The sequence below is a fragment of the Acanthisitta chloris genome, unplaced genomic scaffold (assembly GCF_000695815.1).
Source record: "Acanthisitta chloris isolate BGI_N310 unplaced genomic scaffold, ASM69581v1 scaffold5532, whole genome shotgun sequence".
Classification (NCBI taxonomy): Eukaryota; Metazoa; Chordata; class Aves; order Passeriformes; family Acanthisittidae; genus Acanthisitta; species Acanthisitta chloris.
Genome location: NW_008662069.1, coordinates 84,052 through 96,031, shown reverse-complemented (window position 1 = coordinate 96,031; position 11,980 = coordinate 84,052). Strand labels below are relative to the sequence as shown.

The window sequence follows — 11,980 nt, the reverse complement described above, 5'->3', positions numbered from 1 at the left end:
TGCCTGCTGCCTGCCCTGCCTGCTGCCTACACATTTAACCCCCAAGCTGCAGGGGCAGCCTGGGGACTGAGGGCAGCTTAGGTGCCCACCATGCAGTCAGGGTTGGTGCACCCCCTGCCCCGGGGGTCAGGGCAGAAATAGGGCCAGACTTGGATGTATTGCTTCTGTTGTGGTAAAAATGCCTGCTACAGGCCATGATTAAATACAGTAAAAGTATTTAATTAACACCAATAGCACAGAAGGGCCAGGGACAGCTTTCCACACTGCCTTTTGGGACAGGTATGGATGCTCCACAGAAAGGCTTTCAGAGTCATGTTCCTTAAATAGCTGCACCTGCAGCATCAGTGGGGATGCTGTGGGCCCTGCTCACAGGTGGGTAAACTGAGGCAGGGAAGGGTTATCTGACAGGCCACACCTCAGGATGGTTAGAGGAACTATGGGGAATCATTGAGACCCCAAACAAGAGCCCAGGAAGCAGCAGAGAGAGGAGGCTGTGGATTCCTGAGCTGCAGTGGTTCAGTCTTCCTGAGGAACGCCAGAGCTGGGTGCCAAGCACCTGGCTGCTGCTCTGGGGCAGAGAACCACCTTTAAATTTCTCTTTTGAGTTTCTCCAGGTGCTACTGGTCTCCCTTCACTTTCACTCCATGGGGCTGAACACTTGCTTTCAGTGGCTGCAGAGTTGCATCAAATTAATGCAGATGGCTTCAGTGGTTTTCCTACCACTGCTCAAAAGAATATGCAATCATTTTTCTCTGTTTTCTACTGAAAAAAGCCTTTTATCAGAACAAGAACTTGCCTGGAGAATTTTCCAGCTCTGTTTCTCTGCCTCATTATCAGCACATTAACACAAACAGCACTGTGACCTTTTTAACCAACATACGTGGCCTTCAGTAATGCAGGGCTGGGAGCACTCCACAGGTCAGACGACATCCTGCCATCAGTCATCAGCCTCACATGGCTTGGTGGACTTCGACTGGATTTGCCAGATGCAGTCAGTGCATCCACCCCGTTCTTCCGTGCGTGTCCTAGGAGAAGCTCTCTAACTAACAGATGTTTTTAAATGCTCTTTCACATGGGAAAATTGGGAAGTATATGTTTTTATTGCACCCTTGCTATTTCATCCAGCCACGTGGATCTCCAGGGATGAAGACATACTTAAGAAAAATATTTACTTCTAAAAGCTCCGACAGATTTTTTTTTCACAGTACTCTCTTGGCTTAGCCAGCCCAGCAACGCAACTTGTATTTCTGTTTTGCAGCAATTAGTAAGATTTGCTAATTACGCCACTGTGTATTTAAAGACAATTGATTTCCCTTTGTAGCAGAAAACAATTTCCTGTTATGCCAATTCTACTAATCTTCATCAGAAACAAACCCATGCTGCCATTGCCAGTAATGTGTCATGCTCCTTTGTTAAATCACTCTCTTTTCTGCCCTGGCTATATGTCCTGTGTTTATTGTTCCTGATCAGTGCATTGGATCACCTACAGCTGTTATGACTGTATGTATTGCGCTTCACAGATTGTTGGCACCGAGCACAGTTATTGGAAAGAAACTCCCCTTGCTTGGTTGCTTGTGTGTCTCTTCTGGCAGCAGGAGGTGGGTGTACTGGGAGAACCTTGGACCTTTTACGCTGGGCTTTGGCACGTGTTAAAAACTACTGGCAGATAAGGAAGTTCAGAGCCTTAGATGTGAGCGTGGGCTGTCCCCTTGCAGCCAACCCAGAGAACGTGCTTGTATCTGAGACAGCAAGCACAAAGGCACACATTTCTGCTCACGTAAACGTATAGGCTCTGTTTAGAGTTATATTGAAGAAGATCAGGCTCCTCAAATAAAACAATTTCTTATGCCCAGGCTGAGCGCCAGCACTGCAAGCAGAACATGAATATTCAACTCATTATACTTAAGTCTGTCCCATTGACACATTCCTTTGCTGAGTGAGCAATTCAGTAGCCCAAAATGGAGAACAAAATGGTGTTCAAAATTGGAGGGTATTTTTAATGAGATTCCTGGGATCAAAACCTCTCACGGATTTGGGCAATATTCACCTGACAACAAATTCAAGTATCCATTTGACTTTGACTGTTTCCAGTGCCTTATGGCCAATGTAAATGTTAGCGGAGAGAATAAAAGCCACAAGGACTTCTCTCTGCAACACCATTACATCCAAGCAAAAATACTCGATTCAGAGGTACTTATAAACCCCGGAAAACCAGTTCAAACTCTCTGACTACACTGAACACTAGAGCTAACTTTGTATAGAAGATGATGCTGGTTTGAAACTCCCCAGAGTGTCAGACCTGATCTTATATAACCCAAGGCTTACTTGAATAAGAGAAGTGCCACAAGACACTAAGGTTATGTGTGACTTGCAGCCTCCTGGGACAGACAGGGTTAGTGCACTGCAGACTGCTTTGTGGTAGCGGAAAGCCACATTATTCAGGAAAGGGAAAAAAAAAATCCACCTTTCCTCTGCATGTCAGGCAAGATCTCTTTTATCATCTGGGCTGCAGATGAGAGCTCTGATCCTGTCCCCTTCTTCGTGGAGATAATGCTCCAGTTCAGTTCTCCTCCTGCTGTGGCTGGGACTTGCTAAAAACTCCTTCTGATCTACTGTGATCAGCTTCATCCTTCTTCTTTGAGACATAAACCCCTTTCCATGAAAAAAAACACCAAAAATCACATGGTTGTAGTTTCAGCAACATTTTCTAAAGTCAAAGCAGACATTACCTGGACTGATAGAAATCAGTGGGCTAGTAAGGATATTCGCCACTTGGGTTCTGGTGATAGACCTGGCTTCACACAGAATACCTGCCTTACAGCATAGTCTTTTGATACAAAATTGGCTCAGAACATCATAGGAGGAGACTGAAGAAATAAAGAAGCAGAAAAAAGCATCCAGCAAAATCAGTGTATGTACTCTTCCAAGTCAGGACATACACACAAATAAAGCCAATCCTATCTCTGCAAACTGTAGTACGTATTGCAAAACTACAAAAATAAAACCAAACAACCCCCCAACCAACCAACCAACCAACCAGTGAGCCAAAAAAACCCAACCCTGTCCTCATTTATAGCCCTGCTTTTAGAAAAACCTCACATAATGCAAACTTCCCTAGGAAGGAACAACCAGCAAGCCACTAGTTGACATTCTTTCCAGTTTCATCTTGATTGTAAAAGGTTTAGAGAATAGGAATAGCTTCCTGCGAGGCTTTACACTGAAGAAGGAGAGACAAAGAGGAGAGACTGTATGACCTGCGTCATCAGTGGAAATTCTCCCTCCAGAAGAAACAAGCATAGGCTTTACAAAGGAAGATCAGAAAAAGTCATCATTAACCACATGTCAGTTCTGAGGCAATACCTTAATCTGGCAAGAGAGCACACAGGTTTTATTTTGTACCAAATCTCCATGTATGGAGTCTGATGAAGGTCATGGAAAAATACATGCTTTTCCAGCAATGCCCCTGTATAGGATATATTTCAAAGCCTAGGTGGGACGATCTGGCTAGAGAACTGTCTTAGGTAGTGACCTAAGCTGTAACAGTGTCCCTTAATGTGACATAAAAAGCCCTATTGCCTTGCTGCAAAGCAGCACTGGCATGTCCATATCACCTCAGTCACTGGAGATGACTATGAAGCACCCGCACCAAATAACACGGTTTTCCACATGGTGGTGTCTTCCCGCACGTTTCAGTGCCTCTATCACCCCAGGATCAGAGATCTTTTCTCATGAAATAAATGGCTTTGGAAAAGTACTTACTAACCTTTCAGGACTTTGCCAGGTTTTATTTGTCCAGAATCAACGTTTGAAGGCTGGACTTTTTTGAAATCTAGTCACATGAACCATTTTGGGGTAGAAAGTGTGTCAACAATTATTTTTTAAATTTTATACTATTTAAAATAGAAATTAAGTACAGATTGGATCACTGCAATAACCAATCTCCTGTCACCTTGAGTGATAGGGTTAGGATTAGGGTTAGGGTGAGCCCATCCTCTTACTTTGAGTGACACGATGCTGAAAATGCCTCTTCCTTTTCATGGATGTTACTTGGAGTAGTTTGTTCTGAGTATTCCACTGGGTTTTGTCTATTCCACTGAGTCTATTCCACTGGCTTGTCACTTCATGGAATATGTGATGAACACAGCAATTCGATTGATCAGCTGCCAGCACTCTTCCTTCTCTCTTCTCAAGTATCCCCCCAGATTTAAACCTCCCACACTATTTATCCACTGAACTCTTCAAGGGGACACAATCTGTGATAACACTATATACCACCTTCAGCAAAAGGATGCCTCTGTACCCTGACACAAGTAACAACTGTTAAATAAATGAGACTTCTGTAAGAAGTAATTTTACAAAGGCTTAGGAAAGGCTACAGCCTGTATATCATTATCAGTCTCATCTGGACACAGACCAAACCTGTGAGTCACAATTATCGTAAGACAAATGGCAACTGTGCTTTGGAGCAGGTCAACCTTGTAAGAAATGTCAGCAGCTGTCAGGACAACTGCACAGCTCTGTAGCTGGCACCTCTGCCATCTTTCAAACATACACTTACCAGGGGATTAGGCTCTGTCACACAGTCCGCATTATCTCTCTCACTCACTTTTTCATCACCTTTTTTGTATCCCCTAGACCACACTGAATCACAACTTACTGTAAACACACTGGTGCGACTTCTGACCATGTATTTTCTGTGTGATTGCTGTTCACTACCTTTCCTTTTTTAGCCTGTAGAAATCCATTCCTTATTTTGACTTTTGCCTGAATCATCAAGTGACATCTACAATTCACTTCCTCAGGCAAGAGCAAATACCCGCCAGTGCTAACAGCAATAAACACCGTGGGCTGCTGCTCTGCCCTGCAGTGACTGCAGCTTTTGTTTAAAGGCACCACAGGGCTGCTGGGCTTACAGCATATTTCTTCATCCTTGTAAATTTTAAAAGTTTTTATTTACACCAAACATGTCACCTTTCCTTCAAAGAAAAACTCTGTTAAAATGGTTCCACAGGGTGTGTTAAACTTTTATACAGAGAAAAAGAAAAGAAAAGTAAGCAGGACTGTGCCGTGCCACAGACTTTACTTTAAAGGATCTCTTTCACAGTCCTTTTAGGGGTTTCTGAACAGGAGTTTTATGAATTTATAACAACATATATGTCAGGCAGACACTGGAATTCAAATTATTTTAACTTCAACTAAAGGCCTGTGTTTGAATGTGTGAATGCATTCCTTTGTGGCTAAGATTTCTGGAGTCTTATAACTGCAAAGACCATATCTTCATTATAAATGTTCCATTTCTTAGTCATTCTTGGGTCAAAGGACTGCTGGAGAGAAAATCTGCACAAGTGTGGTCGAGGAGGAAGCAGAAATCAGATGAGTTTTGTTGCAGAAGTAGGGATGTGCCAAATGTGCTCACTGAGCCTGCATCTCTGTTAAGTATCGAGATCTTTGGCACCAAAAATGCATAAAACAAAAATGAATATTGGCATTGCTGAGCTAGTACCTACATGGCAATGTGATCTGTCTTGATCCTAGTTGCTCAGGTTCTATTGGACTTATTTACTGTTATGTGGGAGATTTTTCTTGGTTTCTTTTAATACAGAGTCTGGATGCCTGCTGAGTTGAAAGGTTACTACAGACCTCTGTATTTCCCTAGCTGGTTGTTACTACTGACTTCTTAACTGTCAGGATGGCTCACAAATGGCTGGCTTATTGGACTAGTTAGTTTAATGACTGTCAAAGAAAAGACATTCTTTCACAATGAACCCTGTAATTGTTTCTTTGGAAACTCTTTTTCAAGCATTTGCTAAATACAATAAACATTTCCATGTGGATATACCAGCAATGCAGCATACAAATCACATGGTTGGAATGAGGCATGAAAATGGCTTTGTGTTTTATGAAAGTCTGATTGATTTTTAGAAACAGGACTGCTATTTTCAGTTAAAATTTTCAGAAAAAGAAAAAAAGAAAGCTTTTAAATTCAAGTTTTATGATCTAGGCATTACAAGAACTAGGAGTAGAGGCAAAAAGCACACTGCCTGCCTTCCCCACTGCCGCATTTCTAGCAGCCAACTAATCCCTTTCCTAAATCCTCCAAAAGCCTCAGAGATGGCTCACACATAGGAACTAACTTCCATTCTGTTCCATGCAGAAACAACCATCAGCACTTTGCCAAAGTAGAACCTCTCATGTAGGTGCCAACACAAATATGCCAGCTAGGAAGGAGAATCCTGTCAAAGGCAGGGCTTGGCTAAATAATCTAACCTTTTTCTTGGCTTGGCTTGTACAATGTATCAAACTGCCCCATTCTGGCTACTGTTTTGCCCAAGGCCATTGGTCACTGCAAATAAATTAATTTTTAAATCAACACTGTAGTAACATTTTCTTATAACTTAAAATGTTAGTTACAGGCAGGGTACCCAAACATGAGCTACAGGGAGCAAAGCACACCTATCATTTGGGGTAACACATACTCAGAACAGTCATTTAGTCCTGGCATCATATTTATGCCCCTGCAATTAGCCAGGCCAACTTTCCAATAGATATATTCTTGAGGCTGATGCTAAACTCCACACACTTTATATCATTTACATTCTGTTACCATTGTTTAGTTCTTGTGCACTTCCTTCTCATTCTCCCAGAGAATAGGGACAAGCAGCATCTTACTATGATTCAATAAGAAACTTTAATTCTGCACATTTCTCTGCATTCTAATGAAGATTTAGCAGCAACCTGATTTTAATAACATTTCTTTCCCACCTTTACATGAGATTTAAATAACCATAACTGGCATTTTTTTATTCGCTTCACCTCAAAAGATTCCAGTTCCAGCAGAGCCTTTGCTATTCTTGCACTAAGAAGTTGATAAGGGCAGTTCTGGGAGACAGAAAGGCCTTTTTAATGGTTCGTCCCTGGAGATGCTTGACTCCAAGCTCACTTTGAAGAACTAGCTCGTGGACTTGTTCACAATTGCGAGCTGCTTGCTGAGGCACAAACACTTTGCCACAAACTTTGTTATTGATCTGAAAAAGAGACATGAAAACAAGAAAAACAGAAGTTACTAGACTGATTTCTACAATTTCATTTCCTGAATCCAATCCATCTCTTTACACAAGGAAAGGGAGAAAGTGGATGAAACTCTTTTTTCTCTAACACCAGACTTTCTGAGTAGAGGATAAAATTCTTCATATCTCCTATCCATCTATCACAAAATAAAAAAATGAAACTCTGACTCATGATACGCAAAATAAAATGAAGAAGTGGCCACAGGAAGTCTTAGTTTTGAAGACAGCAAGCAGCACGTGACTGTGAAATGCAGTGATCTTTTAATTTAAAAAAACGCGATAGTTACATAAGCTGAATAACGAGTGATAACATAATGGTCTGTCTGATGGGAACCTCGGTTTGTACATTCTTCTGGGCAGTAGAGATTTGGTTTCTTTACAGCTAAGTGATGCATTGCAGAGATTCAAATGAAAGTTTCTTATTTTTAGTAAAATAGGCTTTAACTTGCTATATGTTGCACTCATACTAAACACATGACTCAGTCCGACACTGACCACAAAGACGTCAGCCACTCATCAGGTCATACTTTCCTGTGTGTTGCTGGTTTTCAGAGCAGCTTCCACACTGGTTTTGCATCAGCAGGGCAGAATCGTGTAAGTAAAGCTGAGTAAGGCCTGTGGTGGGAATCACCTTAATTTATAAAATGGTCCTATAAATACTTTCTGTCATCCAGTAAGGGCAGATAGTGGACAGAGACTACAGAGCCTGACTGAGTACGCTTCTGGAACTGGCACAAATTTCAGAATTACAAAAGCTTTCAGATTTAGATGGAGCATTTTTGGTGGATTAGTGAGAAAAATATCAATCCCACATTTTATCAAATGAAATAATTTGAACTTTTTAACCCAGTTATTCACATTACTTGTAGGAAAATCTGCTGCAGGTACTGTAGATAGATCTCCGACCTTTAGGCATCACTGTAAGCAGCAAAAGAAACATATGTTGCTTCATACAGCTTGGACATAAAAATGCACACAGCTTGGTTTTCACGTGGATTGTATCCAGCATACCTGTATGCAACATACCACAAATGAGTGGGACCTAGTTCACTTACCTCATTTGTATTTTACTGAAAATAAAATAATCTGTGCAATTCTCTGAGAGAGGAAGTTGGGACAGACTTTTAAGAAGCAAGATGAAGTCTCAAATGCAGCTGGCATGAGTCACTTCTGTTTTTTGACTAGACTTGACATGAATTTGCAGTGATAATGTAGGTAGGCTTTTAACTATTCCTACATGCATCCATAACATGGCATCATAAAAGGCTGAATGTGTTAAACTTTGCCTTTAGCACTTGGTGCAGAGTAAATCCCTTGAAAAACAGAGTTAATTTTTTAAGCTTTTTGTGAAAAATAGATACAAGTAGTTCTTTTTGATGGAGCACTTCAGAGAAATGCATTCCACAGGAAAAAGAAAACAGTAAAATCCAAACAGATACAGTTTTAGTAAGAATATAAAGCAAGCTTCTCAGCTTGCTGCTAGGACACGCAGCCCGCAGTTCAAAACTATGCCTGCTTAGTTAAAATGTCATTCACTGTCCTCCATCATGCAAATTAATATGTCCCAGTGGATGGATGTTGGCAGGGGGAAATTTTCCACAACTAGCCTATTCGGTGCTGTTCTCAAAAGAAAAGCCAAGCGATCTAAATCGACTTGGTAAATAAATGACTGCTAGTGGTTGTGTTTTCCTAGAAAGGTCGAGAAGCCTGGGTGACCTGGCACTGTGTACCTTCCCACAGCACGTCTCCACCTTCCCACAGCAGGTCTCCTGATCTTCCCACACTACGCTGTGAGCTGAGTCTGAAACCTCTATGAAACAGCAGATTGGTTATGATTTCACCACATCTCTGCAGCATGGCTTTCATTAAATCATAGGTATCATGAAGCATTTTAACACTATTCTTAAAATAGGCATCTGCAGAGTTAATCACACACTGCGTGTAACAAGCGTCCTATTCACATATCCTTTTGTCAAAGGCTTAGGCTCTCAGCAGAAGAAATACCTTCTGCTATGCCTCCATCTCTGTATCACACTAGACCAGAATAAGCTTCGGCAACTCCATGTACAAGTGCCAGAGCAAGAAACTTGGGTGCTAGCACCCTTCTTTCTCTAAAACCCATGGCAAACTGCAAGAGGAGAAATACAGGAGGCTTGGGTCCTTTCTTCCCCTGAGAAAGGAAGCTGTTGCTTTCTTCTTCTCTTCTTTACCGACTCCCCCTTTTTTTAAAAAAAAAATTCACATTCTAGACTATTCTGGATCTTCGGGGAGCTAGTGGGAACTAGAGAGGTTATAAAAGATTAAATGAAATCAGAAAAGACTGAAAAATAAGCACCTTGAGGCTGCAGAGAGGAATTTTTAATTCAACTCAAATATTTTTTTTACCATAAATGCATAATCCTTCTGAGAAGTAAAAAGGAAAATAAATATCTGTGCACTGTTAGGCCTCCCTCATTGCCAAAGCAAGAAAAATGACACCAACCCTTTTTTTTTTGTATTTATAAAAACATCAGTTATAAGACCACATCTGCTAACAGTTCTGCACCACGTAGAAAATGTGAGGAATGCTAGTCAGAAGTGTGTTCATAGGATGAAATGCACACTACATTCAGGTCAGATTTTTCACAGCATTAACAATATACAGTATGATTTAAAATCCTCAACTTTGCAGTAACACTTAGAGTAACAGATACTGTGATATCCAGTGAATTTAAATGTCTTTCTTGTAGGCAAGAAAGACATTGTATCAGCCAAGAATACAGTGAGTTGGTTGCTTTTGCTGCTTTGGGTTAAATATGGAAAGACATAACTCCAGCACAGACAGGAAATAATGAAGTATTTTGTGTGAAGAGAAATAAAACCATAATGTCTCAGCAGGCAAATCCCTGGCAGCCTGAGGCAGTTTGTCGTCTCGAGAAGAATAGGGTTGTGGCCCAAAGACTCGGTTTGACTGTACAGCCTTGTGAACAGACACTGCCTCTTTGCAACTAACTAATTCCTCTGTATGTCGAGTGTTTCTTGGTTTAATGAGGGCAATTTCTTTTTGCAGCCATACAAAAACCTACAGTGCCCACAAGTCTTTAAGATATTCACATTTTCTGCTCCTCCATGTTTCCCTTTTGCCTTACTCTTACAGTAGAAAGCCAGGCACACTCCCTAGGCACTACTTTTAAGAATTATTCCCAGTTCAAAAAAGGAACTTGTCTCTCTGGTCTTTCACTCACTTGCTTTCTCAGAACTAAGGAAGGTGTTTACATACGTCATATTCTTCTATGATTATATGACTGAGAACTGACAGGGGATCCTTTTTCTCCTATACAAGATTTCTGCACAATGCCAAAGTCAACCAGGATAAGAAACAAAAATAATTTTCATAATAGTTGTTTAAAGCAAAATTAATTTTTTTCTAGTGTTTTTTTTTTCTTTTTTGAGATAGAAGTTTTATTGTCAGTAGAAAAATATCATTACAACATTTAGGTGTTCTCATGTTTGGCTGTGTAGTCCTACAGACACCGAGTTCAGAGTTTTCCTTGTATCGCTGAAGTTGTTATTTCAAAGATATGTTTAATAACATGTTTGCTTTAACCACAATTGCAAAGACGTTTCTACAATTACACAATTTCTCATTCATGACTTCCTTGTAAACTGAACACTGGAATTCAAGATGTTTGTTAGCTGTGCTTGGATGTGAAAGTTTATTTTAAGCTTGAGGAAAGTGATTATACCTCAGTGAAGATTTTTACTGGTATAAATAAATGTTTATCACTTAAAGAAAGAAAGAGGGGGCAAGAAAGAGAGGGAAAGAAAGAGGAAAAAAGCAATTAATCCACAGTAACTATTACGCAAAGTCTGCTATTAACCCCAGCTGGCACTTGAGTCCTTCCCCTCAGTTTGGGAAAAGGTGCCAACTGGAAATTTCCTTCAAAAATACATACTCCATGACCTTTAAGTATGTTACAGCAGCATTTCTCGCTCTGTTCAAGTAGACTGACTGAGAGATCTGGCAAGATATGAAATTATTTGCAAACATACTTTGATTAAGCAAATCTCCAGCAACATGACTTCCACTAAATTCAACTGATCTCCTCCCTCCTCATAAAACTCAGCTCAACAAAAATAACCCAACCGCCTTGCTCTTTCTCCCAAAGGAGGGAACAGAATTAAAACACAACTGAAATGCACTGCTTCTGTTTCTCTTACACATACAGAACATGGAGTTTTATGTGACCAAATGACATTTCTTCTAGAGGGTCAATTTCATTCAATGTACAGAAGCAAAAAAAAGTGTTTTAAGTCAAAGAATTTAATTTATTTTAAAACTTTTAAGTTTAGAATGTCTGCATGGTATATTACAGGTTCTTCTTTGGTCAACAGAGAAAAAGGCAGGAGTCTTGCAGGTCTAATAGTATGCAACCATGCTAATTATAGACTATCATAATGCCTGAAGATGAAGAAGCTTGAAGGCAAGTTGACCAGGAGTCAGTCAATGAAGAGCTGAGACACTGTTCATGGATCCCACACACGTGGCTCCAGGCATTCCCTCTATGGCCTGCAGTATGACTCGCTGCTCCTGTGCACTATCTGATGATAAAGCTTTATGATGCCTGGGAGCATGCTGAACACAGACTAATTAACTAGAGACATAGGGAAAAAGGCAGTAAACTACACTGTGCATGTGCACGTTGGAATATGACAGGAGACACTGTTCATGGATCCCACACACGTGGCTCCAGGCATTCCCTCTATGGCCTGCAGTATGACTCGCTGCTCCTGTGCACTATCTGATGATAAAGCTTTATGATGCCTGGGAGCATGCTGAACACAGACTAATTAACTAGAGACATAGGGAAAAAGGCAGTAAACTACACTGTGCATGTGCACGTTGGAATATGACAGGTTAACTTAGTTACATG

General features: G+C 40.8%; 1 protein-coding gene across 1 annotated transcript in view; it reads right to left on the bottom strand.

Moving 5' to 3' along the window:
- Positions 1-6,748: 6,748 nt before the first annotated feature.
- Positions 6,749-11,980, bottom strand: part of LARS2 (leucyl-tRNA synthetase 2, mitochondrial) — an 87,287-nt gene continuing 82,055 nt past the window's right edge. Inside the window, exon 20 of the mRNA XM_009070463.1 lies at positions 6,749-7,025. Within this exon, the coding sequence (XP_009068711.1) occupies positions 6,846-7,025 (180 nt within the window). The 3' untranslated portion in view covers positions 6,749-6,845. The remainder of the gene's footprint in view (positions 7,026-11,980) is intronic.